Source organism: Mirounga leonina, unplaced genomic scaffold (genome assembly GCF_011800145.1).
Source record: "Mirounga leonina isolate KUSES-001 unplaced genomic scaffold, KU_Mleo_1.0 Mir_174, whole genome shotgun sequence".
Lineage (NCBI taxonomy): Eukaryota > Metazoa > Chordata > Mammalia > Carnivora > Phocidae > Mirounga > Mirounga leonina.
The window spans coordinates 1700199-1726905 of NW_023270451.1; the positions used below are offsets into that span (position 1 = coordinate 1700199).

At 35.4% G+C, this 26707-nt stretch overlaps 1 protein-coding gene and 1 pseudogene across 3 annotated transcripts in view; one reads left to right on the top strand and one right to left on the bottom strand.

The window, feature by feature from the left end:
* COG5 (component of oligomeric golgi complex 5) overlaps positions 1-26707 on the top strand; it is a 307147-nt gene that overhangs the window by 119633 nt on the left and 160807 nt on the right. For both annotated transcript variants that reach the window (XM_035020357.1, XM_035020356.1), the window contains exon 7: positions 21619-21749. In XM_035020357.1, coding sequence (XP_034876248.1) covers positions 21619-21749 — 131 coding nt within the window. The remainder of the gene's footprint in view (positions 1-21618; positions 21750-26707) is intronic.
* LOC118020622 lies at positions 4932-5469 on the bottom strand (annotated as a pseudogene). Its single transcript, XR_004681963.1, has one exon. The product of XR_004681963.1 is annotated as a 60S ribosomal protein L12-like (transcript).

The window sequence follows — 26707 nt, forward strand, 5'->3', positions numbered from 1 at the left end:
TTGACAAGATGATCCTAAAATTCATATTGAAAAGCAAGCAACCCAGAATAGCCAAAACAAGTTTGAAAAAGAATAGTCAAAATCAACTTGAAAAAGAACAAAGTTGGGGAAACTTCCTGATTTCAAAACCCACCATAGGGCTACAGTAATTAAGATAGTCTGGTAGTGGCATAAGGATAGACATACAAATCAATGGAATACAATTTAGAGTCCGGAAATAAACTCTCACACTCATAGTGAGTTGACTTTTTACAAAGATGTGAAGACAATTCAATGGGGAATGAGTACTCTTTTCAACAAATGGTGCTAGGACAAGTGGATATCCATATGCAAACAAGCGAATTTGCATCTCTTTCTTACACCAAGCAAAAGAACTCAAAATGTATCATAGACTGAAATATAAGAGCTAACCCAAAAACTCCTAGAAGAAAACAGGAGTAAATTTTTGTAACTTTGATTTCTTAGATATGACACCAAGAGGATAAGTGACAAAAGAAAAAATAAATTGTACTTCATGAAAATTAAAAACTTTTGTCCTTAAAGGACACCGTTAAGAAAGTGAAAATAAGACACCATCAAGAAAGTGAAAAGACAGTCCACAGAATGGGAGGTAATATTTCTAAGTCGTGTATTTAAGGTCCTTGTATGCAGTATATATCAAGAATGCCTACAACTCAAAGAAGACAACCCAACTAAAAAATGGACAAAGGACTTGAATAGATGTTTTTCAAAGTAAGGTACACAAATGGCCAATAAGCACATGAAAAGATGCTCAACATTATTAGTCATTAGGGAAATGCAAATCAAAACCGCAACAAAATACCACCTCACACCTACTAGAATGGCTAAAGTAAAAAAGACAATAACAAGTGTTGGTGAGAATGGGTAGAAATTGGAACTCTCATATCTTGCTGATAGGAATGCAAAATGGTGCAGCCACTTTGGAAAATAGTTTGCCAGTCCCTTCAAATGTTAAGCACAGTTATCATACAACCCATCAGTTCTACTCCTAGTACCTAAGAGGAATGAAAACATAGTCTTCACAAAAGCTTATGCATGAGCATTCATAGCAGCATTATTATAGCTCACAGTGAGCAACAACCTAAATGTACATCAACTGATGATTAGATAAATAAACATGGCACATCTATACATGGAATATTATTTGGCAATAAAAAGGAATGAAGTATTGATACATGGTGCATCAGGGGTTAACTTTGAAAACATTATGCTAAGTGAAAGAAGCCAATCACAGAAGACCAAATTGTGTTGTTCTGTTTATATTAAATATTCAGAATAGGTAAGTTCATAGAGACAGACAATACATTAATGGTTGCCTGAGACCAGGGCAGAGTGGGTTGGGCAGGGAGAAGCACAAATAGGAAGTGACTGTTAATAGGAATAGAGTTTCTTTTTGAAGTGGTAGCAATATCGTGGTGATGGTTGTACAGCTCCATGAATACTTGTCCGTGTGTGTGTGTGTGTGTACACATATACACTTCAAATGGGTGAATTTGATGGTATATGAAATATATCTCAAAAATATTAAAAATTAAAAAAATACCTAACAGATGATTTCGTAAAAACATCTGAAAGTGCACCATAATTATACTTAGAAGAAACATTAGGTTATTTTGGCTTTTGAATTTTCTTTACCTTTTATAATTAGTAACAACATGTATACATAGTATATATGGTATGACCAGGGTTTCATGTATCATCTAGCTACTCAAAATTTCCTAGAACTATTGAAGGGCTAATTCAGGACTTTTGCAGTTAGAAATATCCCACTCATTCCACTCCACACTCATATTATGCTTGCCAGAGCTGTACCAAGATCATAGTTTATTTAATCTTTTTGAAAGTTTAAGATATGATTCTTCCATAAAGATTCTATATAGTATAATTTGTGTGTGTGTGTGTGTGTGTGTGTGTATATATATATATATATATATATATATATCTGATATATTTTAGGTTAAAATTTTGAGTAATACTTTTAGGAGTATTCTAGTGCTTAGTATCTTTCATTGTACAGTTGGTTTGTTATGTATAATTCTTGTATTTTTTTGTAATATAGAGCAGACAGACAAGAAATGCTAATGGTGGAATTGACATCATGATCTTAATTTTATTAGCAGAATATCTGATTCCTGTGCTTTAAGCTCAAATAGTTTTTTTGTTCCACTTTCCTAACTCCTCTTTATAAGCATAATTCATTCATTGTGAAAATTGTATGTAGTAGCTCAAGAGCTCTTTAGCTAAAAGAATACGGAACTTGCTGGTAATGGGCCAGTGAATGTTGTATAGATTAAATGGCTTATCCTGCAGCTGCTGTGCATGTGGAACCTTCATTGACTTTAATTCTCAATTAACTCATTTGGTCTATAGCTTCAGGCCTAAACTGGGGGTTGATTGAAGATGGGGGGAAAAATGACTATATCAGAGAGTGGATATATTAGTTTCGTCAGGCTACTCTAACAATAATTACCACAAACTGAGTGGTTTAAAACAACAGAAACTTATTCTTTCGCAGTTCTTGGGGCTAAAAGTCTGAAATCAAGGTATTGGTAGGGCCATGCTCTCTCTGAAGACTCTAGGGGAAGAATCTTTCCTTGGCTCTTCTAGCTTTTGGTGGTTGCTGGAAATCCTTGTGTTTCTTGGTTTATAGATGCATCATTCCAGTCTCTGCCTCTGTCTTCACATGGCCTTCTTTCCTGTGGGTCTCTGTGTTTTTACATGACATTTTCCTTTCTGTGTGTCCAAATTTCCCTCATTTTATAAGAACTCCAGTCACTGGATTAGGCCCACCATAATCCAGTATGACTTCCTTTTCACTTAGTTACATCTGCAAAGAACCTTTTTCCAAATAAGGTCAAATTTATAGGTACTAGGTGCTAAGCCTTTATTTTTTAGTTTTTATTTTTTTTAAGGTTTTATTTATTTATTTGACAGAGACCTAGCAAGAGAGGGAATGCAAGCAGGGGGAGTGGGAGAGGGAGAAGCAGGCCTCCCGCCGAGCAGGGAGCCCGATGTGGGGCTCGATCCCAGGACCCTGGATCATGACCTGAGCCGAAGGCAGACGCTTAACGACTGAGCCACCCAGGCGCCCCGGTGCTAAGCCTTTATTATGTAATTTTATGGGACACAATTCAATCCATAATGAAAGAGTATGTTTTGTTTTAAGATATATTTAACTATCAAGTTGTGAAATAATTTGTTAGTGCAATGTTTTCACAGAGAATTAACATGAAGTGAATTAGGAGCAATGAAAGATAAAGAGAAGGAATTATCAAGCTTGGGCCATTGTCAACTTTGATGTATAATCCTCCTCTCTTGAATTCCCTGTTAGTTTGGGCCCCTCCACTATTCTCCTTACCTCCCTACCTTCGGCCCCTCACTTGGACTCCAGTATGGTCTATGTACACATCGCTTTTGGAGAGAGGTTTTAAAGTGTTCATGGTCAGAATGGATGAAATTACTTTAAGATGAGAGGAATTACCTTTTGTGGCCAGGCTTCTCAGGTAGGCCCTCACTACCTCAGTACAAAACTCAAAACACATGTAGCAAGTAGTAGTTAGAGATCAGTGGGATATTTTTCTGAGTCTGTGACCACTGTCAGATTCTTAAGTACCTCAGCTTTACCCAGCACTCCAGTTCCTAACTGAAGCTCTCCTTATCTGTCAGTCAGGATTCCTACTTGAGGCCAGGTGAATCTACTTCGGCTAGTTACGCCGAAAGGAATAATGAGATTTTAGAGAATGTATGAGGACAACAAAGCTTTAGAAGGCCAAAGAATCAAACTTTGATGTTGAACCTCCAGATAATTGAAATATTCAGTCACCCTTATGGGACTGTTCTGTTAATCCTGTTTGTGTCATTTCCCAAATCCTGTCTTTATAGCTTAATAGTTGTGAAATTGGGTAAGTTAATTAACTGCTCTGTGTATCAGTTTTATTGTCTTTAAAGTGGAATAGATAACACTGTTTAGACACATAGTGTATTAATTTTCTAGGGTTGCTGTAACAAAGTACCACAAACTGGGTGGCTTAAATAACAGGAATTTATTCTGGGGGCTGGAAGTCCAAAATCAAGATATCGGTAAGGTTGGTTTCTTGTAAAGGAAGAATCTGTTCAATGCCTCTTCTCTACTTCTGGTGATTTGCTGGCAATCTTTGGAGTTCCTTGGCTTGTAGAAGCATCGCCCCAATCTCTCCCTTCATCCTCACATGGTGTTCTCCCTGTGTGGGTAACTACGTCCAATTTTTCCCTTCTTAATAAGGACATCAGTCACAATGGGTTAGGGGCTTCATTTTAACTAATTACATCTGAAACTACCATATTTCTGTAAAAGGTCACATTCTGAGGTACTGGGAATTAGGACTTCAACATATGAATTTTGGGGGACACATTTCAACCTATAACAAACACATAGTAAACATTATATGAATGTTAATTATTGTTGTTATTCTGATAACTAGTTGTATTATGACTAATCTTTTTTCTTCTGTGTGCTGCGTCTGTATGGATTAGAGAGTAAATATTCTTAGAGTTAACTTTAATTCTGTGGACCTTAATATACAAACTTCATGTTGTTTCTTCACAGTAAGGACTCTTCATAGAATGGGTATATGATTTTCCTGTAGCCATGTGATATTTCTTGTGTTTTTTAGGAAAATTCAGATACAGAATAAAAATAATGCGAGAAGTTGTTACATCTCACGGATGGGAGAGAAGGAGAGAGATTGATTCTCTGATCATAGATTTTTACCTAATAGGTACTGTTCATACAAAAGTAAGATATATGGCTCTGTATCTTTCTCATTTTTTATATTCTTGCTTCTTAGTGCTTTATACTATATAAACATGATCCTTTACTGACCAGATCTTTAAAGGAAAACAAAGGATTTTTTTTTTTTTTGCTTGTTAAATGATCCTTTATTGAAACATTTTCCTTTGTAGTTAACTAGCTGGGCATTCCACCGCACCACTGTTGATGTCATCTATGATGTCATGAGGGTGGCAGCCATCCACATTGCAGCCCACAGACTGGGCAGTCCTCAGGATCTCTTTAATGGTTCCAGAGAGTTCTCTGGCTAAAGATCGGTGTCGCATCTGTCGGGCAATATTGACAATCTCATCAAAAGTGGTATTTCCACTGTGCTTAATGTTTTTCTGCTTCTTTCTGTCTCTTGGTGGTTCCTTGAGGGCTTTGATAATCAGGGCAGAGGCAGAAGGTACCACTTCAATCTGGGCCTGTCTGTTCTGAATGGTCAGTTTCACTGCAATCCTTAGACCCTTCCAATCACCGGTTGCCTTGGCGATGTCATCACCAACCTATTTTGGAGACAGTGGACTCATCTTCGGGGCCAGGGCAGACGTGGCACCGACTTCGCCACTGGTGCACCTCAGGTACATGACTTTGGTCTCGTTGGGGTCGAACTTAGGCAGCATGGCGGAGGTGGCTGGTGTCGGATGAACCCGTATTCCGGACAAGCGAAGAAAGTTGCACCTTTGCCTCCCCGAGCCGAAAGCCAAAAGCGAAAACAAAGGACTTCTATCAGTGGATTTATATGGATTTTGTTTCTTTTAAGCATTGCATCTAAGCCATTCTGGTAGAATTACTATGTTTTCTTAAGTGTGTTCCATGAGTGCTGGTTCTGCTAGATTTTCTGCAATTTGAGGAACAAAAACGGGATAAAGAGATTTGGGAAATATTATATAGTGTGTGCCTCTTTTGGATGTTCCTGCTGCTGATTCATGGTTCTGAGGAGTACTATATAGTAAAGAAACCTGCTTTATTTTGTGTTTACCTGGCATTTCCTAAATGTGTGTATCACAGCACCTTTTAGTACAGTTCAGAGTAAGTGTTTACTAAACATTTAATTTTTGAGAGCTTGGACCTGAGTATCCTCTAGTATCCATAATTAGGAATTATATAATTGTTTTTTGGTATCTGAGAACAAAATCTTTTAATGTATAAGCAGATTGTTAAACCTTTTTGTAGGATAACTGTCTGGATTATAGTTGTGTTTTCTAGTTTGCCAACAAAGCTATATTTTAAATGTTTTTGAAGGTAGGATTGGTGTCTGTTGTCCACATATAGATAGTACCTAGCACATAGGAGGCATTTAAATGGCTGAAAGAGAAAAGCAAAGTCGTACAGATCCTTCTTAACATCTTTCATAAATAAGATGAAGAGGGAAAATGACTTTTTTGTTGAATAAGCTCGGTAGTTCTGTTTGATGTATTTTCTGTTGCAGTCTTTCCTTAATTAAAAAAAAAACAGCTTTATTGAGGTATAATTGATAGACAGTAACCTGCACCTGTTTAAATTGTACAATTCAATAAATTCTGACATGTTTATATGCTGAGAAACCACAACACAATCAAGATGACATTCTCCTCACCTCCAAAAGTTTCCATGTCAGGACTCTCTTCTCCCCTCCCTGAAATTCCCTCCCATCCCCAGGGAACCACTGACCTCCATTCTAGCTTGCACTTTCTAAAATTTTATAAATAGAATCCTATAACACGTGCTCCTTTTTTTGTCTGGCTTCTTTCACACAGCATGAATATTTGAGAGTTGTCTATATTGGTTTGGTGTACAGTCATTCATTCATCAGATTCCTTTTGTAACCTTTTAATATCTTTAGTTTCTTTAGTGATGTCATCTCTTTCAGTCCTGATATTGGTAATGTGTGTGTTTTCTTTTTTTCTTACTCAGTTTAGTTAGAAGTTTTCAGTCTTATTTATCTTCTAAAAGAATATGCTTTTGGTTTCCTTGATATTCTCTGTAGTTTTAGATTTCTACCTTATTCTTCATTATTTCATTTATTCTGTTTTGGATTTAGTTTGGGTTTTTTTCCAGTTTTTTTTTTTTTTTTAAGGTGGAAACGGAGTTTATCTATTTGAAAATTTTTTTCTAATATAGGCCTTCAGTGCTCTAAATTTCCATTTAAGTATTGCTTTGGCTGTATCCTGGAAACTTTGCTATGTTGGTGTTTTCATTTTATTTAGTGTTTTCTCTTTAATTTCCTCTTTCATGATGGGGATTTTTTGAGACGTTACTTTGTTTTAAATATTTAGAATTTTTTAAAGAAGCTATTGTGTTTTGAATATTTAGAATTTAGAATTTGAATGTTCAGAGTTTTCTAGGGATCTTTATGTTGTTGACTTCTAACCCATTCTATTCGAAAAACATACGTTGTGTGAACTGAGACCTTTTACATTTATTGAAACTTGATTTAGGCCCAGAATGTTGTCTTATTTGGTAAATAATTCTTTTTCACTTGAAAAGAATGTGCCTTCTGATGTCATGTGGAATGTTCTATAAATATCAATTGGGTCAAGCTGGTAGATAGTCTTGTTCAGGTCTTTCAGTGCTTAGATTTACTGTCCTCTTGTTCTGTCAGTTCTTGAAGAAGTGTTTTAATCTCTCACTGTATTTTCCAACTTGATCATTTCTCCTTGCAGTTCTATCAGTTTCTTCACTGTGTATTTTGAATCTTATTACATGCATAAATGTTTAGGAATGTGATGATTTCGATGATTTGAGCCTTTTATTATCATGAAATGACATCTCCTTCTTACTATTCCTTGCTTTGAAATCTACTTTTAAAAACATTAACATAATCAATGTAGGTGTTTTTGATTAGTATTAGTTTTATATATCTTTTTCTGTCACTTTGAATTTATTCATGTTTTCAGTGGGTTTTTTGTAGGCTGTGTATAGTTTGTTCCTTTTTCTTAAATGCAGTTTTATAATATCTGCATTATAATTGGGATATTTATGCAACTTAGATTTCATTTCATTATTGGTGTGATTGGGTTTAATGCTACCATCTTGCTAATTGTTTTCTGTGTTGTATCATCTGTTTTCTATCATTTTTGTTTATGTATCATCTGTTCATTGCCTCCCTTTTTTCTGCTTTCTTTTAGAGTATTATGAGACATTTTATCTCATTTGTTGGCTTATTATATATAATCTCTGTGTTATTTTGTAGTAAACATCTTTATCAAAGTTTCTTTCCTTGTATTCTGAGAAGAAACTCCCCTTAATTATGATGTATTATTCTTTTTATATATTCCTAGATTCTGTTTGCTAATATTTTGTTGAGGATTTTTGTATCTATGCTCTTGAGGCAGATTGTACTAGTTTTATTATTATTTTAAAAATGTCTTTGGCTTTTGTATCAGGGTAATCAGATTTGCTAATATTTTGAGAATTTTTGTATCTGTGCTCTTAAGGGGCGGTACTGTTTGTAGTGTTCTTTTTTTGTCTAATTTTGGGAAGTGTTCTATCATTGTGTAGAATTGGATTCTTTATTTCAATGACACTGAAACCACCTTGGCTTATAGATTTCTAATTTAGAATGTTTTGAACTACAGATTCAGTTTTGTTTTTTTTTTTAAAGATTTTATTTATTTATTTGAGAGAGAGAGAGAGAGTGAGAGAGCACAAGAGGGGGGAGCGGGAGAGGGAAAAGCAGACTCCCCGCTGAGCAGGGAGCCCGATGCGGGACTCGATCCCGGGACTCCAGGATCATGACCTGAGCCGAAGGCAGTCGCTTAACCAACTGAGCCACCCAGGCGCCCCACATTCAGTTTTTTAAATAGAGATCTGTTCAGATCATCTTGTATGAGTTCTGATAGTTTCATCTAAGTTGTAGAGCTATTCATAGTATTCCACTGTCCTTTGAATGCTGTGAAGTCTATAGTGGGTGAGATCTTTTTCACTCCTGTTTTTGGTAATTTGTTCTGCTTTCTTCTTTGTTGGTCTCACTAGGGCTTTGTTAATTTTATTGATGCTCCCAAAGAATTAACTTTTGGTTTGATTGATTTTCTGTTATTTTTGTTTTCAATTTCATTGATTTCTTGTTTATTCCCTTCTCCTTGTTTTTTGTTTATTTTCCTTTTTTTTTCTAGTTTCTTGTGGCAGTAGCTTGCATTATTGATTTGAGACCTTTCTTTTTTTCTAATTACACGTTAAAAAAAAACCAAAACCCCACATTTAGTGTTATTAAATTCCCCCTGACTGCTGCCTTAGTTGAATCCCAAAGATTTTGATGTTGTATTTTCATTTTCATTCAGCTTAGTATCTTTTAAAAAAATTTCCTCTGAGATCCTTTGTGAGCCGTTGATCATTTAGAAATGTATTGTTTTGGGGCGCCTGGCTGGCTCAGTTGGTAGAGCATGCAACTCTTGATCTCAGGGTTGTGAGTTTGAGCTCCATGTTGGGTATGGAGATTACTTAAAAAAAAAAAAAAAAAACCTTTAGAAATGTGTTGTTTAATTTCCAAATGTTTGGGAAATTTACAGTTATTTGTCTGTTATTCTTAGTTTGATACCATTATGATCAAAGAACATATTCTGTATGATTTCAGTAATTTTAAATTTAAAATATTTGTGTTATGACCCAGAACATGCTCTGTTTTGGTTAATGTTCTATGTATAGTTGAATAGAATATGTATTCTGTTTTTGTTGGGTGGAGTGCTCTGTAGATGTCAATTAGATACCTTTGGTTTTTGGTGGTGCTCATTTTTTTAATATCCTTGCTGATTTTATCTAGTGTTTCTCCACTTATTGAGGGAGAGATAGACACTTACTTCTGCTCAGGTACTGAGTGGAAGGTAGGCACTGACTAAAACACCTGACATACATCTTCCTGGAAGGCAACAAAGGAGGTTTGTATAAATCCATGTTTTAGAAAGTCAGGGGGGAAAAAACAACTGTGCCCAGAGGAAAGATAGAAAATACACTGTCGTTTTTTGGCCCTGGGCAATTTTTTTGTGCTAGCTGAAACAAAGAGTAAGATTTAGGAAAGAAAAACTAATCCTTTATTTTAATAGTAAGTTTTTTTTTCCCATCTTGCAATGAGAGCCAGGAAAAAAAAAATAGAGCTTTTGATGCCAAATTTTCATGAAGCTTTGAGGAACAAGAGAGATCAACATACCCTGAGAACTGCCTTGGGCTTGAAATGTGGGGATTCAACCAAGAGTTCACTTAAACCTGAAGATATTCTGTGCATAGTAGAAGCAGTAAGATCAATTAAGGCTTGGTTAGAAAAGTACAGATTTTACCTTTATTATTATTATTTTTTGTAATACTGAACTCTTGAAGAGTATCTGTTTTTTAGGGCCCTTTGCCTTCCCTCCATGGAAAAAAAAAAAGAGGAGCAACTAACACCCTGTTTATAAAATTAGTAACTTAGTTACATGTAGTTCTTGATATTTTATAAAACCTTCTTCATGCATATTATCTCATTTGATCCATACAAGCCTGTGAGATTTGTAACACAGGACTTCTCATCTTTAGCAATCTCAGGTTAAGGGATTTTTCTCAGGTTGTAGTATTGAGTAGAATAAAGTTTAGGTGTTTTCATTCCTACTTGATTCTTTCACATCATACATTGCCTTTGAAAGTATGTACCTGTTTTCTGTAAAATGAGTAGAATGACTTTAATTAAAAGATTTTATTGATTTTATAAGTATTCCAAAGATCATGTACTACTTCATTTTACATAAAGATAAATTTAAAATACTATAAAAAGTTTTAATAGATTTCAAACATTGATTTAATTATTAACCTCCTCTTACATAAACTTGTTTTTTAATATCCTTTGATTAATGGCCAGTTGAGAATTATAAATTTTTATATGTTTTTAATGGTAACTTTTATGTGTTTGATTTCAAATTTTTTCTCCATTCTTTTTTTATTTTATTATTTTTTCATTAGAAAAATTAAAAATTGTATATCTTAATAGTTGTGAAATTTCTCTTGTGATTCATTTGGCTATTTTCCCCCATAGTTGGAATAAGTATTATATTTTGTTTAAAAAATTTTTTTCTACGATGGGTTTATAATGTGGTGAGAAGATATCATTACTTTTTCCTATTTGTTTAGTTATGTTTTGGTTGTCATACACTAACATCTTACACATTTTATTTATTTATTTTATGTTTTTGTTTGTGTTTTTTTTTTTTAGAGAGAGAGCGAGCTTGGTGGGTGGGAGTGGGGAGGGACTGAGTGAGAGAATCCGAAGCATGCTCCATGCTCATCACAGAGCCAAATGTAGGGCTCTATCTCACAACCCTGAGATTATGACCTGAGCCAGAATCAAGAGAGTCGAAGGATTAACCAGCTGAGCCACCCAGGCACCCCTCTTATACATTTTAAACCTATGTTATTTTGTTCTCTATTTCCTGTGTCATCATTACTTTTTTATAATTTTGCTTTATAATTTCGTCATGTTTTGTTTTTTTATGTTATACATTATTGAAATTACACTGCAATTGTACATTAACATTTTTCTTTAAAATATTTTTCCTAAAGGCGTTTTTTATCATCAGGTTCAGGGTATTTACTTAAATATGATTAAAATATGTCAACCAGAAAAATAAAACACTTTATACATGTAGAGTGAGGAAATGAAAATCAAAATTTGTGTGTAGTTGTCTTTGTTGGTATTTTGTTGGAATTTTTGACAGAATTTCTAACTATATGTGTTTTCTTTTCTATTTTTTAAGATTTATTTAGTTGCACATGGGTGAGCAGGGGGAGGGGCCAAGGAAGAGGGAAATAAGCAGACTCCCTGCTGAGCAGGGAGCTGGACACGGGGCTGGATCCCAGGACCCTGAGATCATGACCTGAGCCAAAACCCAAGAGTTGGATGCCCAACTGACTGAGCCACCCAGGCACCCCAAATTTATGTGTTTTCTAATGTTTCTTTAGTGAAAAAAAGTTTTTTAAATGAATAGAGGGGCAGCTGCACGGCTGAGTTTGAAGAGCATGGGACTCTTGATCTCTGGGTTATGAGGTGAAGCCCCATGTTCAACATAGAGCATACTTAGAAAAAAAAAAGCCAACCAAACAAACAAAATGAACAGAGAGGGGTGTGTGTGTGTGTGTGTGTGTGTGTGTCTTTAAAACAGTTTTTAAAACTATACTGGACTATCTCAGGTTTGTTACAAATAGCAAATAAGGATTCTGTTATAGTATCATTATTATCGTTATCATTATTGATTTGAGTACCTTCAGTAAGTGGAGGCCCAGATCTTATTGTTGACTGGATAAATTAATTCCATCAGTAATATAATCCTGCAGCATCCATGTTGTTTGGTAGTGTTTTATGGTTATTGTTTTCCTGGTTTTAATTTAAATTTATTATTTACCTCAGTATTCTCTAGTAATGGTGTTCTTTATATAACGTAAAATATGGTAGCAAGGAAGATTCATGTTCCACAGTGAATTAAAATGAGTCATTGTGATAAGTTTTTTTTTTTTTTTAAAGATTTTATTTATTTATTCATGAGAGACAGAGAGAGAGAGAGAGAGAGAAGCAGGCTCCCAAGGAGCAGGGAGCCTGATGCGGGACTCGATCCCAGGACCCTGGGATCATGACCTGAGCCGAAGGCAAACGCTTAACCATCTGAGGCACCCAGGCACCCCATTGTGATAAATTTTGATCTTAAAATACAACTTATCTTGATTTAAAGATAAAATTTTTGTAGAATCGATTTTAAAATGACAGTTTTCCTTTTCAGATTATTATTCACCAGTTTGCCAGATAATCCTTTATATATCACTGCCTTGCTTTTGTAAAAGGTGGGCTCTAGTCTGAAGTTTATAATCAGGGCTGTGTAGAAGAAAAAAGGTGGAGCTTTAAATAATATAATTGTATGATTATATTTTCAAAACGGTCTCAAGAAGTACTATTCTAAATAACTAAAAATTAATTAACAAGCTGGGAAAATATTCATAGCAAATATGATGGGTAAACAATGAATATTAATATATAATTAATACAAAGCAATATAAGAAGATAAAGGAGTAAAAATTATTTAGAGATTCTCAAAAGGGTAAAATACAGGTAGAAAAAAAATATCAGCTTCATCATTTAAAAATCATAGCAGGGGCGCCTGGGTGGCTCAGATGGTTAAGTATCTGCCTTTGGCTCAGGTCATGATCCCAGGGTTCTGGAATCAAGCCCCGTATCGGGCTCCCTGCTCAGCGAGGAGCCTGCTTCTCCCCCGCCCTCTGCTTGTGCTCTCTTGCTCTTTCTGTCAAATAAATAAATAAAATCTTTAAAAAAAAAAAATCATAGCAAACCATCAATAAGAACATACTTCTGGCAGCATATAAAATATTCAAAACAGTGATAATATCCAGCACCATCTCCAATTAAGTGACTCATTGGTTACTGGAAAAAATGTATAAAGTGGTATAGTCATTTTGAAAACTAGTTTGATAATTTGTATCAATAAACTTAAAAGTCTAACTTTGACTCAGTAATTCTTTGTTTCCCAAGGGAATAATTCTAGATATTTAAAATTTTATATGTAAAGATAAAATAGTTATTTATGATAAATAATTATTCCATCTTAGGTAAATGATTCAATAATTTTTGGTTCATTTATTTGGTGAAATATTGGGCAGCTATCAAAAATTGATATTTGTAAGGAGCATAATAGGATGGATGAATGCTTATAACACCAAGTTAGGCATTGTAGACAAGTGTAATTACAAATACAAACAGGAACAAAAGAATTCATGAGTAGATTAAAAAGGAAGATAAGATTTTAAAGGAATATAGTAGACATTTATTTTCACTTTTAAGCACAACCAAGATTTTAAGTATTTTAAGAACATCTGAAGGTTGCTTGAAATTTCTCGGAGGCACATACATATCTGAATTGTGCTCTTTGCAAAGTTTATGTGTAGGAGGGAGTCACTTTCATTGGTAAGTGACTATAGCCAGCTGCCCAGTTCCTGTATGTCAGTTTTTGCTTTTTCTGCTCTTTCTCAGATAAACATCCAGGGGAGGATATAGTCTATTTTGGTGCTACTTGAGAATTTGAAGATTCATAAATTTCTCAGACATAGGGTGGCTCAGATGGTTATGCATCTGCCTTTGGCTCAGGTCATGGTCCCGGGGTCCTGGGATCGAGTCCCGCATCGGGCTCCCTGCTCGGCGGGAAGCCTGCTTCTCCCTCTCCCACTCCCCTGCTTGTGTTCCCTCTCTCGCTGTACCTCTGTCAAATAAATACTATCTTAAAAAAATTTAAAAATAAGTAAATTTCTCAGACATAATCATGTATATTTCAATGATCCACTTGGCTTTTGTGGCCTCTATGTTGTGAGGTTATATAATTACTCCCTTTTGAAATGTTTTTCCTCTTTCTTTCTCTTTCTCCCTTTTTTTTTTTTTGAGAGAGAGTGTGTGAGAGCTGGGGTGGGGGAGGGGTAGAGGGAAAGGGAGAGAATCTTAAGCAGACCCCCTGCTGAGCCCAGAACCCCAAGCAGGGCTCAATTTCCAGACTCTGAGATCATGACCTAAGCTGAAATCAAGAGTCACGCCACCCAGGCGCCCTGAAATGTTTTTCCAATTTCTAAGAATTCCTTAGTGAGCTTATTTTTTTTTTTTTTAAGATTTTATTTATTTGACAGAGAGAGACACAGTGAGAGAGGAAACACAAGCAGGGGGAGTGGGAGAGGGAGAAGCAGGCTTCTCTGCGGAGCAGGGAGCCCGATGTGGGGCTCGATCCCAGGACCCTGGGATCATGACCTGAGCTGAAGGCAGACGCTTAACGACTGAGCCACCCAGGCGCCCCTTAATGAGCTTATTTTTAAAAGGAAAAGACAAGGCTTTATCCAGTTACCAGTTAATAATTCTAGCATTAAATTTTCCATGGACAATATCTTTTTGTTTTTCCTGCAGTGCATCTTCTGTTAATCCCATCCAGACTTTGTCCTTTATATCTATTGAAGTTCAGTTTGTATATTACTTTATCCATGTCTTTACTAACATGTTCAGTCTTTTCTCTTTTTGAATATATGAAATACAGTTAAAGCTGTTGTAATGTCCTTGTTTATAATGCTATAATCTATGCCAGTGGTTCATACTTATTTAGTATTTAATGGAAAAATATAAAAATACAAAACCACATTTTTAACGTGTAAGCTACAAATACTATCCACCAAGTTTAAGAATTAGAATATTATAAGCTTGTTGTATCACCTATCTCTACTAACTTTTCTAAATGTTGTTAATGTTTGTATGTGTCCCTAAATAATATATTGCTTAATTTTGCATGTATTAATATAAATCACCTCTTTTTTTTTTTTTAAGATTTTATTTATTTATTTATTTGAGAGAGAGAGAGAGAGAAACAGCATGAGAGGGGAGAGGGTCAGAGGGAAAAGCAGGCTCCCCGCTGAGCCGGGAGCCCGATGTGGGACTCGATCCCAGGACTCCGGGACCATGACCTGAGCCAAAGGCAGTCGCTTAACCAACTGAGCCACCCAGGCGCCCTAAATCACCTCTTGCTGTGTGTATTCTTCTAAAACTTTTTTCTTCTTCCTTAATACTATTGATGTTGATATTAATGTGTATACCTATCATTGTTTATTTTTACTCCTCTAAAGTAGTATTTTGAATAAATGTTCTATTTTATTCATTTCTTTTCCCGTCAATGGACATTTCAGTTGTTTTCATCTTTGTTTTGTTTTTAACAATGCTGTTATGGGGCACCTGGGTGGCTCAGTTGGTTAAGCCACTGCCTTTGGCTCAGGTCATGATCCTGGGGTCCCGGGATTGAGTCCCTCATCGGACTCCCTGCTCAGCAGGGAGTCTGCTTCTCCCTCTGACCCTCCCCCTTCTCATGCTCTCTCTCTCTCTCAAATAAATAAATAAAATCTTTAAAAAAACAAAACAAAAAAAAACAATGCTGTTAGGAACATTGTACATGTCTTCCAATATACATATATATGAACTTCTCTGGTTTATGTGCCTTGGAACTGTATATTTTGGTCATAGAGAAATTCTTATGGAATCTTATTAAATTATCCCAAATTGATTTTCAAAGTGGTTTTTAGTCATTTACAATGTTTCTCTTTATATACACATGCATATATATATGCATACATATATATACACATCTGCATGCAGATATACATATGTATGTATATATTTATTACACCTAATATGATGATTAATATCTTCCTACCCAAACATATTCACTTTTTTCTTATTTTTAAAGATTACTTATTCCCATAAGCAGAATCATTGATTTAGAGGATGAGAATTCTGTTATTTTCTTAAGCTAGCTACCTTCTTTTAATTTTTCAAATTATTTTTATTTCCCATTTACTCTTTAATATAGTTTTGTTAAGATTATATATGCATAACATACTCAAATAGTTCTACGAGATTTATTATTAAAAAAAGAATAATGCCTTTACCATTTACTTTTCCCCAGAGGCATTCATTTCAACATTTTTGCTGATTTTCAAGGTATTTACCTCCATATCTAAGTAACCTGCCCATGTTTCCACTTTTTAGTTTTTAACTTCTTTGGCTTTCCATAATGAAGCATGAAGATTTAGCCTCTTTCATTTCTTCTGACTTTGAGAACCATCCCAACTTTACACATGAACTTTTCCCTCATCTCTTTTGTTCCAAATCAATAATTTAGTGCTAACATTTTTATGAAAAGTAAATGCAGAGCTGAATCATTTAACAAACTACAATTACTCTTCTTTTTGTTTGTTTTAAACAAAGGAGGATGATGGTAGAGGAAGAGGCAGTGAGGATTTGGGAATCAATAAGGAAGATTTGTGTTGCAAAATAGAAAGAGAAATTGTTAGTTAACAGAAAGTCATAGATTCCATGAGTGGGAGAGGAGCATGAGAATATTTATTTTGCTAGCCAGGTGTAGTACTGATTAGAACACTGTAAGTCTATTAAAATGACAGGCATATATCTTAGTAATAAATAGTTTTTATGCTCTTGAGGTATTGGTTTAATCTGAAGACTAAAGAAATAAAAAGAAATAGGTAGTCCCAGGAAATAATATAAGAACCAGTCACTGAGATCAAGTGACTGCCTGGGGGCAAAGCATATGAAGTTTATTCTGAAGTTTTAGTGTTTTAAACCAGGACAATGGTAATAGGGGAAACCAGAATTTATTTTTTAGTACCTTAAATTTCAAAGACTTGTGTATATTTGACAAAAAATTGTTTATGATCGTGTTATCCATCCTCTTGATACCTGTGTCAGATGTTTTGGTTGAATTCCTTTTTCTCTAACATTAGATTAAATTTTTCTCAGCGTAATTAAAGAGATGACCAATATCATTTCTTTTCCATCAAAATTAGTCACGTTATTTTCTTGCATCTAAGGAGATGATATGTTAAATCCAAAGGATCATGTTAGTTTCTTCATACATATTTTTGTACATGAAAAGATTCAATAGGTATTTGTAGTAAGTGACTGCATACTCCACATTTATTAAGGTTTAATTGTTAAAGTGTGACTAATGCTGGCATATTTCAAAATTTGGCATTTTAGGACATTTTGTAACATTTTAAAGATTTTCCTTTTTCTTTTTTATTAAACTCAAAATATGAGTTTTTTAATGCTGTCATTGTTCCAACCTGTCTTAATTCCCCGAACGGTTAATTCTGATAAGATTTTTACATTTTTATTCTTTCACTGAGCAAACTGGAATACTATAGGAGGAATACTATCTATCCTTTGAATATAAAGTTTTCTTCTTTCTGAGGCTTGTGGAATTGGCCTCGGATGATCTAGTGAAAAGATGGAAGTCAGATCTGAATTTAAATTCTTTGCTGCCTACTAGCCAGCTGAATTTGTTAATAATTCAATAATATTTCTAGCAAGGTTGTTTAGAATATTACAAATAATGGAAGCATACATTAAAATAATAAAAAGACATTTTGTGTCCAGTTTAATGCCTTCCACATGTTATATGTTCAAAAATTATAGTTATGATTACAGGAATCATCATCATCTTTTTGTCCTTGGTTCCAGTTCCTAGATGTGTTTCACAAAGAGCGGATCTGAAAAGACTTGAAACACTGATACCGATTGTATGGGACAATTAAACAAGAAGGGAGAATTTAGTGTAATCTCTCCATTCTCCTGGTTGGGTGAGTGGGGTGGTTGCTACTTTGTCTGTTGTTTTCCACCCCCCCTTTCTATAATTAATCTCTTTTATTGAAATCCTGGTTTGTGGCGTAATCAGTAAGGAGAATAATAGGGCTCTTTCTCCCTCCCAACCAGTAGAATCCTTTGTATCCCAAATCCAGTATGTATTTTGGTTATTTTTTAAAGTGAGTAGCTGTATTTTTTTTTTTTTAAGATTTTATTTATTTATTTGAGACAGAATGAGAGAGACAGAGAGCACATGAGGGGGGGGAGGGTCAGAGGGAGAAGCAGACTCCCCGCTGAGCAGGGAGCCCGATGCGGGACTCGATCCCGGGACTCCAGGATCATGACCTGAGCCGAAGGCAGTGGCTTAACCAACTGAGCCACCCAGGCGCCCGAGTAGCTGTATTTTTTTAAGTGAGTATACAGTATGGATGAAAGGGATGGAGCAATGGGAGGAGTTGGTTAGATAATGTGATGGGGCCACTGTTTACCTTAAAAAATTATTGGAATTAATCATTTATATTCCTTTCACCCCTACTAGATGGTAGACTTTGTGAAAAGATAAACAATATTTACTTTCTTTTTGTTCCCATAACACCTAGAATAATACGTTTTATCTTTATCTTTCAGTGGTTGCACCTTTGTGCTTTGTTTTCCTTTTTTAGACTTTGCTACTTGGGGTGAGAAATTAAGTCTGGCTCATTTCTTTGGGGTCTGTGACTTATAAATGTTTGATACTCAATAAATGGTTTGTATGAATGATTGTTTCCAGAGTGACAGATCAGCATTCATAAGAATAAAGCAACTTTTGGCTTTATCTCTAGAAATATATAACTGGAAGGAACCTTAAAGTTGATATACTCTAGCTCTTCATTTTTCAAATAAAGCAACTGGTACCAAAGATGGCAAGACTTATATTCAAAAACATATATGGCAGAAATAGAACCCAAGCAGATTCATAGTGTCTTTCCCCTCCTTTTTTTTTCTTAGTTGTGATATATTTCCTCCTTAGGTTACAGAAAAAAAGAAACACATTGATAACCGGCTTGAAAAGAAAATAATGCTTATTTTCTATTGTGTGCATGTCTGTAGTTTGATTCTATATTGTCTAGTAAGTGTTTTAAGGTAAACATAGCATTTCCTCATTGCTGATTACCATGACTGGAGTCATATGTAGTTTTCAAAAAATTCTCTGAAAAATAAAAGTTAAAATTAAAATATCAGATAAAAAACTTTTTGTATTATAATCCACTCCACATTTACATAATAGATTGGTGTATAAAGTACTTTGGCATTCATTAAATTATTTTGATTCTGATGATAGTCTTTTTTTAAAGATTTTATTTATTTATTTGACAGAGAAAGACACAGCGAGAGAGGGAACACAAACGGGGAGTGGGAGAGGGAGAAGCAGACTCCCCGCCGAGCAGGGAGCCCGATGCGGGACTCGATCCCGGGACTCCAGGATCATGACCTGAGCCGAAGGCAGTCGCTTAACCAACTGAGCCACTCAGGCGCCCGATTCTGATGATAGTCTTAAGAGTTATGTAGGGCATGACTTCTATGCTGTTGGCATTTTCCATTTACATTTGCAGATGAAAAAATTGAGGCTCAGTGAGGCCTTATCTTGTGACTGTGATGACCTAGTGAGTAAATTATGAGGCAGAATCCTAAGCCCATATGATTTAAAGGTTTTTCAAAACTCTTTCCAATGTGGTAGTCCAAAGTCCCCTTAGTTATATACATTTAACAAAAATGCTCATGGTTCTACCCTATGACCCAGCAATTGTACTACTGGGTATTTACCCCAAAGATACAAAAGTAGGGATCCGAAGGGCTACGTGCACCCCGATGTTTATAGCAGCAATGTCCACAATAGCCAAACTGTGGAAAGAGCCAAGATGTCCATCGACAGATGAATGGATAAAGAAGATGTGGTATATATATACAATGGAATATTATGCAGCCATCAAAAAAAGAAATCTTGCCATTTGCAATGACGTGGTTGGAACTAGAGGGTATTATGCTAAGCGAAATAAGTCAATTAGAGAAAGACAAGTATCATATGATCTCACTGATATGAGGAATTCTTAAGCTCAGGAAACAAACGGAGAATTGCTGGAGTGGTGGGGGGTGGGAGGGATGGGGTGGCTGGGTGATGGACATTGGGGAGGGTATGTGCTATGGTGAGCACTGTGAATTGTGTAAGACTGATGAATCACAGACCTGTACCTCTGAAACAAATAATACATTATATGTTAAAAAAAAAAAGATAGTAGGAAGGGAAAAATGGAGGGGGGATATCAGAGGGGGAGACGAACCATGAGAGACTATGGACTCTGAGAAACAAACTGAGGGTTTTAGAGGGAAGGGGGTGGGGGGATGGGCTAGCCTGGTGATGGGTATTAAGGAGGGCACATAGTGAATGGAGCACTGGGTGTTATACGTAAACAATGAATCATGGAACACTACATCAAAAACTAATGATGTATGTATGGTGACTAACATAACATAATAAAATAAGATTAAAAAAAAAATGCTCATGGTTAAGGTGCCATTAGCAATAACCACTGTTCAGCTGCCCTTCCGTTTCATTTCCTTGTCATCTTGTGTAGCACTAACTATATATACGGTGTTCAATCAGTAGATATTGGAGTGGACAGGTAACAAAGTGGTTAGTTAACATTGTAGTAGGCTGTGACTCTGCTTAAGTAAAAAATGGTAATATGTAAGTGCTCAGCATATATTTTAATAAGACTTAAAAAATCACTTCCAATTAAGAGAATATAGTGAAAAACAGATTTGATATTCTGTTGAGTAATTGGAAAACAAAGTAATCTTATATCTAAAGCAGTTATGTTTTTTAGAAATAATTTCTCTTTTAAAATAGAAAATAGAGTTTTAGAACTGAATAAGCTGCTTACTCTTGAAATTTTGACCTTTAGTTTTAACATTTTAGTTACCTTAGATATATCTAAGAGAAGTAAAAAAATAAAAACATAAAAAATAACTTTCTCAAATTCTAAGTATGCACAGTTATTGTTAACATCTTCATAGAGATCTTTTCATGCTTCTTGCTCTGTATAATTCTATAAATAGAATATGTTAATTCTATAAGTAGTTAATTCCTCTTTTAAATTTTTTTATTCAATGATATGAAAATCCCTCAATGTAAGTTGATATTAGGTCTGCATAATCCTATAAACTGACAGCATGATAAGTGCTAGCATGCTAAATTATTTTCATGATTTATTATTCAAATGGTGGACATTTGTTTCAAATATTTTGTTACTATAGAATAACTTTTAGAACTTTCTTGCAGCTTGAGAAATTTCTACGATTTCTAAGATTTCTAAGATCAGGATATTTCTTTATATTAAAATAAATTTGACACTTTTTTATGTAATGTGTTGACATTACTTGGAATTTACTATAATTATAATTTCTATTCTTGCTTTATCAACTCAATCTTTTTTAGAATTTTTGCTGCAAAGTTATTTATTAAATAGAAAATGTTTATATTTTTTGAAATACAGATTTTGAAAGGGAATAGTGTTCAACAGCAAATCTATAGTATTTTGAAGAATCAGACATGGTATTTCAATACCTTGATATTTATTCAATAGTAAAATACTTAAATGTGTGTTGTTTTTTTTTTTGATAGATTATCTTTCTCAAGGAATAGATCTTTCTGGAATAGAAGTAATAGAAAATGATCTACTTTTCATTGCAAGAGCTCGACTTGAAGTGGAAAATCAAGCTAAGCGCCTACTGGAACAGGGTGTAGAGACGCAGGTAATAAAAGTAATAGCACTCTGTTAATGTGACAAATATGTCATAAGACAGATGAAGATTAAACTTTGAGGTTAAAAAACGAATATATGCCCTCATCACTGAGGAACTGTGTCTACAGTTTGAATTCTACAGAATTGAATTGAGAATAGGGTATAAAGTAAGTACAGGGAAAATTTATTGAATATATGTTTATTTAATTTTAAAAATAGATTCCAGGATTCTAGTATGTAATGTATATGAGATATAGTTTATGTAATGTGTCTATGTATATAGTTAATACCTGTTGAGTATGTTTATTTTGTCTGAGGTACTGTTACTTATTTAAGCCTTTCAGCAACCCAGTAAGGTCAGTATTATTGTTATTTCCATTTCACAAATGAGGAAACTGAGAACTAATTTGTTGAAGATCACACAATTATCTCATGGTATAGTTTGGATCCAGACATTAAGCACTCTAACCCCAGAACCTTGCACCATTAATAAGTGCCTTTATCCATCTATCTATCTATTTTAATTTTTATTTATTGAGAGAGAGAAAGAGAGCATAAGTGGGAGAGAGGGGAAGAGGAAGGAGAAGCAGGCTCCCCGCTGAGCAGGGAGCCAGATGTGAGGCTCCATCCCAGGACCCTGAAATCATGATCTGAGCCGAAGGCAGATGCTTAACCAATTGAACCACCCAGGCCCCCATCTGTGCCATAATTTTAAAAAATTATTTTGACTTGAGATTTCTCTTAAGGTGTCATTTTCCTGATGCTTAATGTTTGGTAGTGGAAGAAATCCAAAGTTATTGATGTAGTTGAATCAACAAATTAGATGTAATCTGTTGTTCTACATTTCTGTTGCACCCAGATATTTTCTCCATTTGTATTGGACCCAAATACAGTTATTAGTGTCTATTTTTTATTTGGATCTTTTAAGCCAGAGATTGTATTTTGTGCATTTGTATTGGACAAAAATAATTTTATAAATATTTAATTCAAGTAGTCTCTAAATCAGGAAGGTACTTATTTGACTTCTGATTCTTAATTGTTAAAATTTAAAAAGCATAACTGAGGGTCACTTACCATTTTTTTTAATTTTTTTTTTTAAGATTTTATTTATTTATTTGACAGAGACACCGCAAAAGAGGGAACACAAGCAGAGGGAGTGGGAGAGGGAGAAACAGGCTTCCCACAGAGCAGGGAGCCCGATGCGGGGCTCGATCCCAGGACCCTGGGATCACGACCTGAGCCGAAGGCAGATGCTCAACGACTGAGCCACCCAGGCGCCCCTCACTTACCGTTTAAAATAAGCTTTTGAAATTATTATATACATAATGAAAATTGAAAAATGATACGTACATACAGAATGAAATGCCACATACACACACGCATATAGAGCAAAATATTGCAATGGGAACACATCTGTGAAATCAAGACCCAGGTGAAGAAATGGGAAACCCCCAGCACTCCTGGATTCCCTTCACTTCTCTCACAGTCACTACTGTCCTTCTTTTCCGAAGGTAACTAGTAGCCCCACTTATAATACTGGAGATAGTTTTACCTGCTGCTGACTGTTCTAACTTTAGGTCTCAATATGAAGATAAACTGCTTATACTGTTAAAAATAAGATACTTGCATTGGGGAGGGTATATGCTCTGGTGAGCGCTGTGAATTGTGTAAGACTGTTGAATCACAGACCTGTACCTCTGAAACAAATAATACATTATTTGTTAAAAAAAAAAAAAAAAAAGAAGATAGTAGGAAGAGAAAAATGAAGGGGAGAAATTGGAGGGAGAGACGAGCCATGAGAGACTACGGACTCTGAGAAACAAAGTGAGGGTTTTAGAGGAGAGGGGGGTGGGGGGATGGATTAGCCTGGTAATGGATATTAAAGAGGGCACGTATTGAATGGAGCACTAGGTATTATACGCAATAAATGAATCATGAAACTCTACATCAAAAACTAGTGATGTAATGTATGGTGATTAACATAACATAATAAAATTTAAAAAAAATAAAGCTAAAAAAATTAAAATGTTAGTGCACATGCTCAAAAAAAAAAGATACTTGCATACATCAAATTAGAGAAGATACCTTCTCAAAGAAATAATCAAGCAATTCCAGTTCAACTTTGAATTAAGGTGAATATTTCTAGAGAAAATTAATATCAACCTAGCTCATTTAGTTGTGAGAGAGGTAGCAATATTTCAGAAAGTGAAGGATCCCAGGCCTTTTGTATTCATATAATGTCCATATTATCACTACCTCAGAGATTTCAAACTTTATGCATATTTACTATTTAAAATTTTTCCTGTGAACTTTGTATTGTATATATATGTGTGTGTATATATATATATATTTATGCTTATATCTTTAATTTATGCAACCCTTAGTATTTTATTATATTTCAGAGTCATGGGAATGAAACAAAAAATGGTAGAAAATTAACTAAAATATCATTTTTCAATAGGGGTGGGTGATTTTAACATGTTGCAAAGGAATGGTTACTTTTTTTTTTATTATGTTATGTTAATCACCATACATGACATCATTAGTTTTTGATGTAGTGTTCCATGATTCATTGTTTGCATATAACACCCAGTGCTCCATGCAGAATGTGCCCTCTTTAATACCCATCACCAGGCTGACCCATCCTCCCACCCCCTCCCCTCTAGAACCCTCAGTTTGTTTTTCAGAGTCCGTCGTCTCTCATGGTTCGTCTCCCCCTCCGATTTCCCCCCCTTCATTCTTCCCCTCCTGCTATTTTCTTCTTCTTTTTTTTTTCCAACATATATTATTTGCTTCACGGGTACAGATCTGTCATTCAACAGACTTGCACAGTTCACAGCGCTCACCATTGCACATACCCTCCCCAATGTCTTATCACCCAGGCACCCCATCCCTCCCACACCCCACCACTCCAGCAACCCTCAGTTTGTTTCGAGAGATTAAGAATTCCTCATATCAGTGAGGTCATATGATACATTTCTTTCTCTGATTGACTTATTTTGCTCAGCATAATACCCTCCAGTTCCAACCACGTCGTTGCAAATGGCAAGATTTTGTTCTTTTTGATGGCTGCATAATATTCCATTGTATATATATATATACCACATCTTCTTTATCCATTCATCTGTTGATGGACATCTTGGCTGTTTCCACAGTTTGGCTATTGTGGACATTGCTGCTATAAACATCGGGGTGCACGTACCCCTTCGGTTCAATTGCTAGGTCGTAAGGTAGCTCTATTTTCAACTTTTTGAAGAACCTCCATACTGTTTTCCAGAGTGGCTGCACCAGCTTGCATTCCCACCAACAGTGTAGGAGGGTTCCCCTTTCTCTGCATCCCTGCCAACATCTGTCATTTCCTGACTTGTTAATTTTAGCCATTCTGACTGGTGTGAGGTGATATCACATTGAGGTTTTGATTTGGATTTCCCTGATGCTGAGCGATATTGAGCACTTTTTCATGTGTCTGTTGGCCATTTGGATGGCTTCTTTGGAAAAATGTCTGTTCATGTCTTCTGCCCATTTCTTGATTGGATCATTTGTTCTTTGGGTATTGAGTTTAAGAAGTGCTTTATAGATTTTGGATACTAGACCATTATCTGATATGTCATTTCCAAATATCTTCTCCCATTCTGTTGGTTGTCTTTTGGTTTTGTTGACTGTTTCTTTTGTTGTGCAAAAGCTTTTTATCTTGATGCGGTCCCAATAGTTCATTTTTGCCCTTGCTTCCCTTGCCTTTGGCGATATTTCTAGGAAGAAGTTGCTGCGTCTGAGGTCGAAGAGGTTGCTGCCTGTGTTCTCCTTTAGGATTTTGATGGACTCCTGTCTCACATTTAGGGCTTTCAACCACTTTGAGTCTATTTTTGTGTGTGGTATAAGGAAATGATCCAGTTTCATTCTTCTGCATGTGGCTGTCCAATTTTCCCAACACCATTTGTTGAAGAGACTGTCTTTTTTCCATTAGACATTCTTTCCTGCTTTGTCGAAGATTAGTTGACCATAGAATTGAGGGTCCATTTCTGCGCTCTCTATTCTGTTCCATTGATCTATGTGTCTGTTTTTGTGCCAGTACCACACTGGCTTGATGATGACAGCTTTGTAATAGAGTTGAAAGTCCGGAATTGTGATGCCACCAGCTTTGCTTTTCTTTTTCAACATTCCTCTGGCTATTCGGGGTCTTTTCCGGTTCCATACAAATTTTAGGATTTTTTGTTCCATTTCTTTGAAAAATGTGGATGGTATTTTGATGGGGATTGCATTGAATGTGTAGATTGCTCTAGGTAGCATTGACATCCTCACAGTATTTGTTCTTCCAATCCATGAGCATGGAACGTTTTTCCATTTCTTTGTGTCTTCCTCAATTTCTTTCATGAGTATTTCATAGTTTTCTGAGTATAGATTCTTTGCCACTTTGGTTAGATTTATTCCTAGGTATCTTATGGTTTTGGGTGCAATTGTAAGTGGGATCGACTCCTTCATTTCTCTTTCTTCTGTCGTTGTTGGTGTATAGGAATGCTCCTGATTTCTGTGCATTGATTTTATATCCTGCCACTTTACTGAATTCCTGCATGAGTTCTAGCAGTTTTGGGGTGGAATCTTTTGGGTGTTCCACATAAAGTATCATATCATCTGCAAAGAGTGAGAGTTTGACTTCTTCTTTGCCAATTTGGATGCCTTTTATTTCTTTTTGTTGTCTGATTGCTGTGGCTAGGACTTCTAATACTATGTTGAATAGCAGTGGTGATAGTGGACATCCCTGCCATGTTTCTGACCTTAGGGGGAAAGCTCTCAGTTTTTCCCCATTGAGAATGATATTCGCTGTGGGTTTTTCATGGATGGCTTTTATGATATTGAAGTATGTACCCTCTATCCCTATACTCTAAAGAGTTTTGATCAAGAAAGGATGCTGTACTTTGTCAAATGCTTTTTCTGCATCTGTTGAGAGGATCATATGGTTCTTGTTCTTTC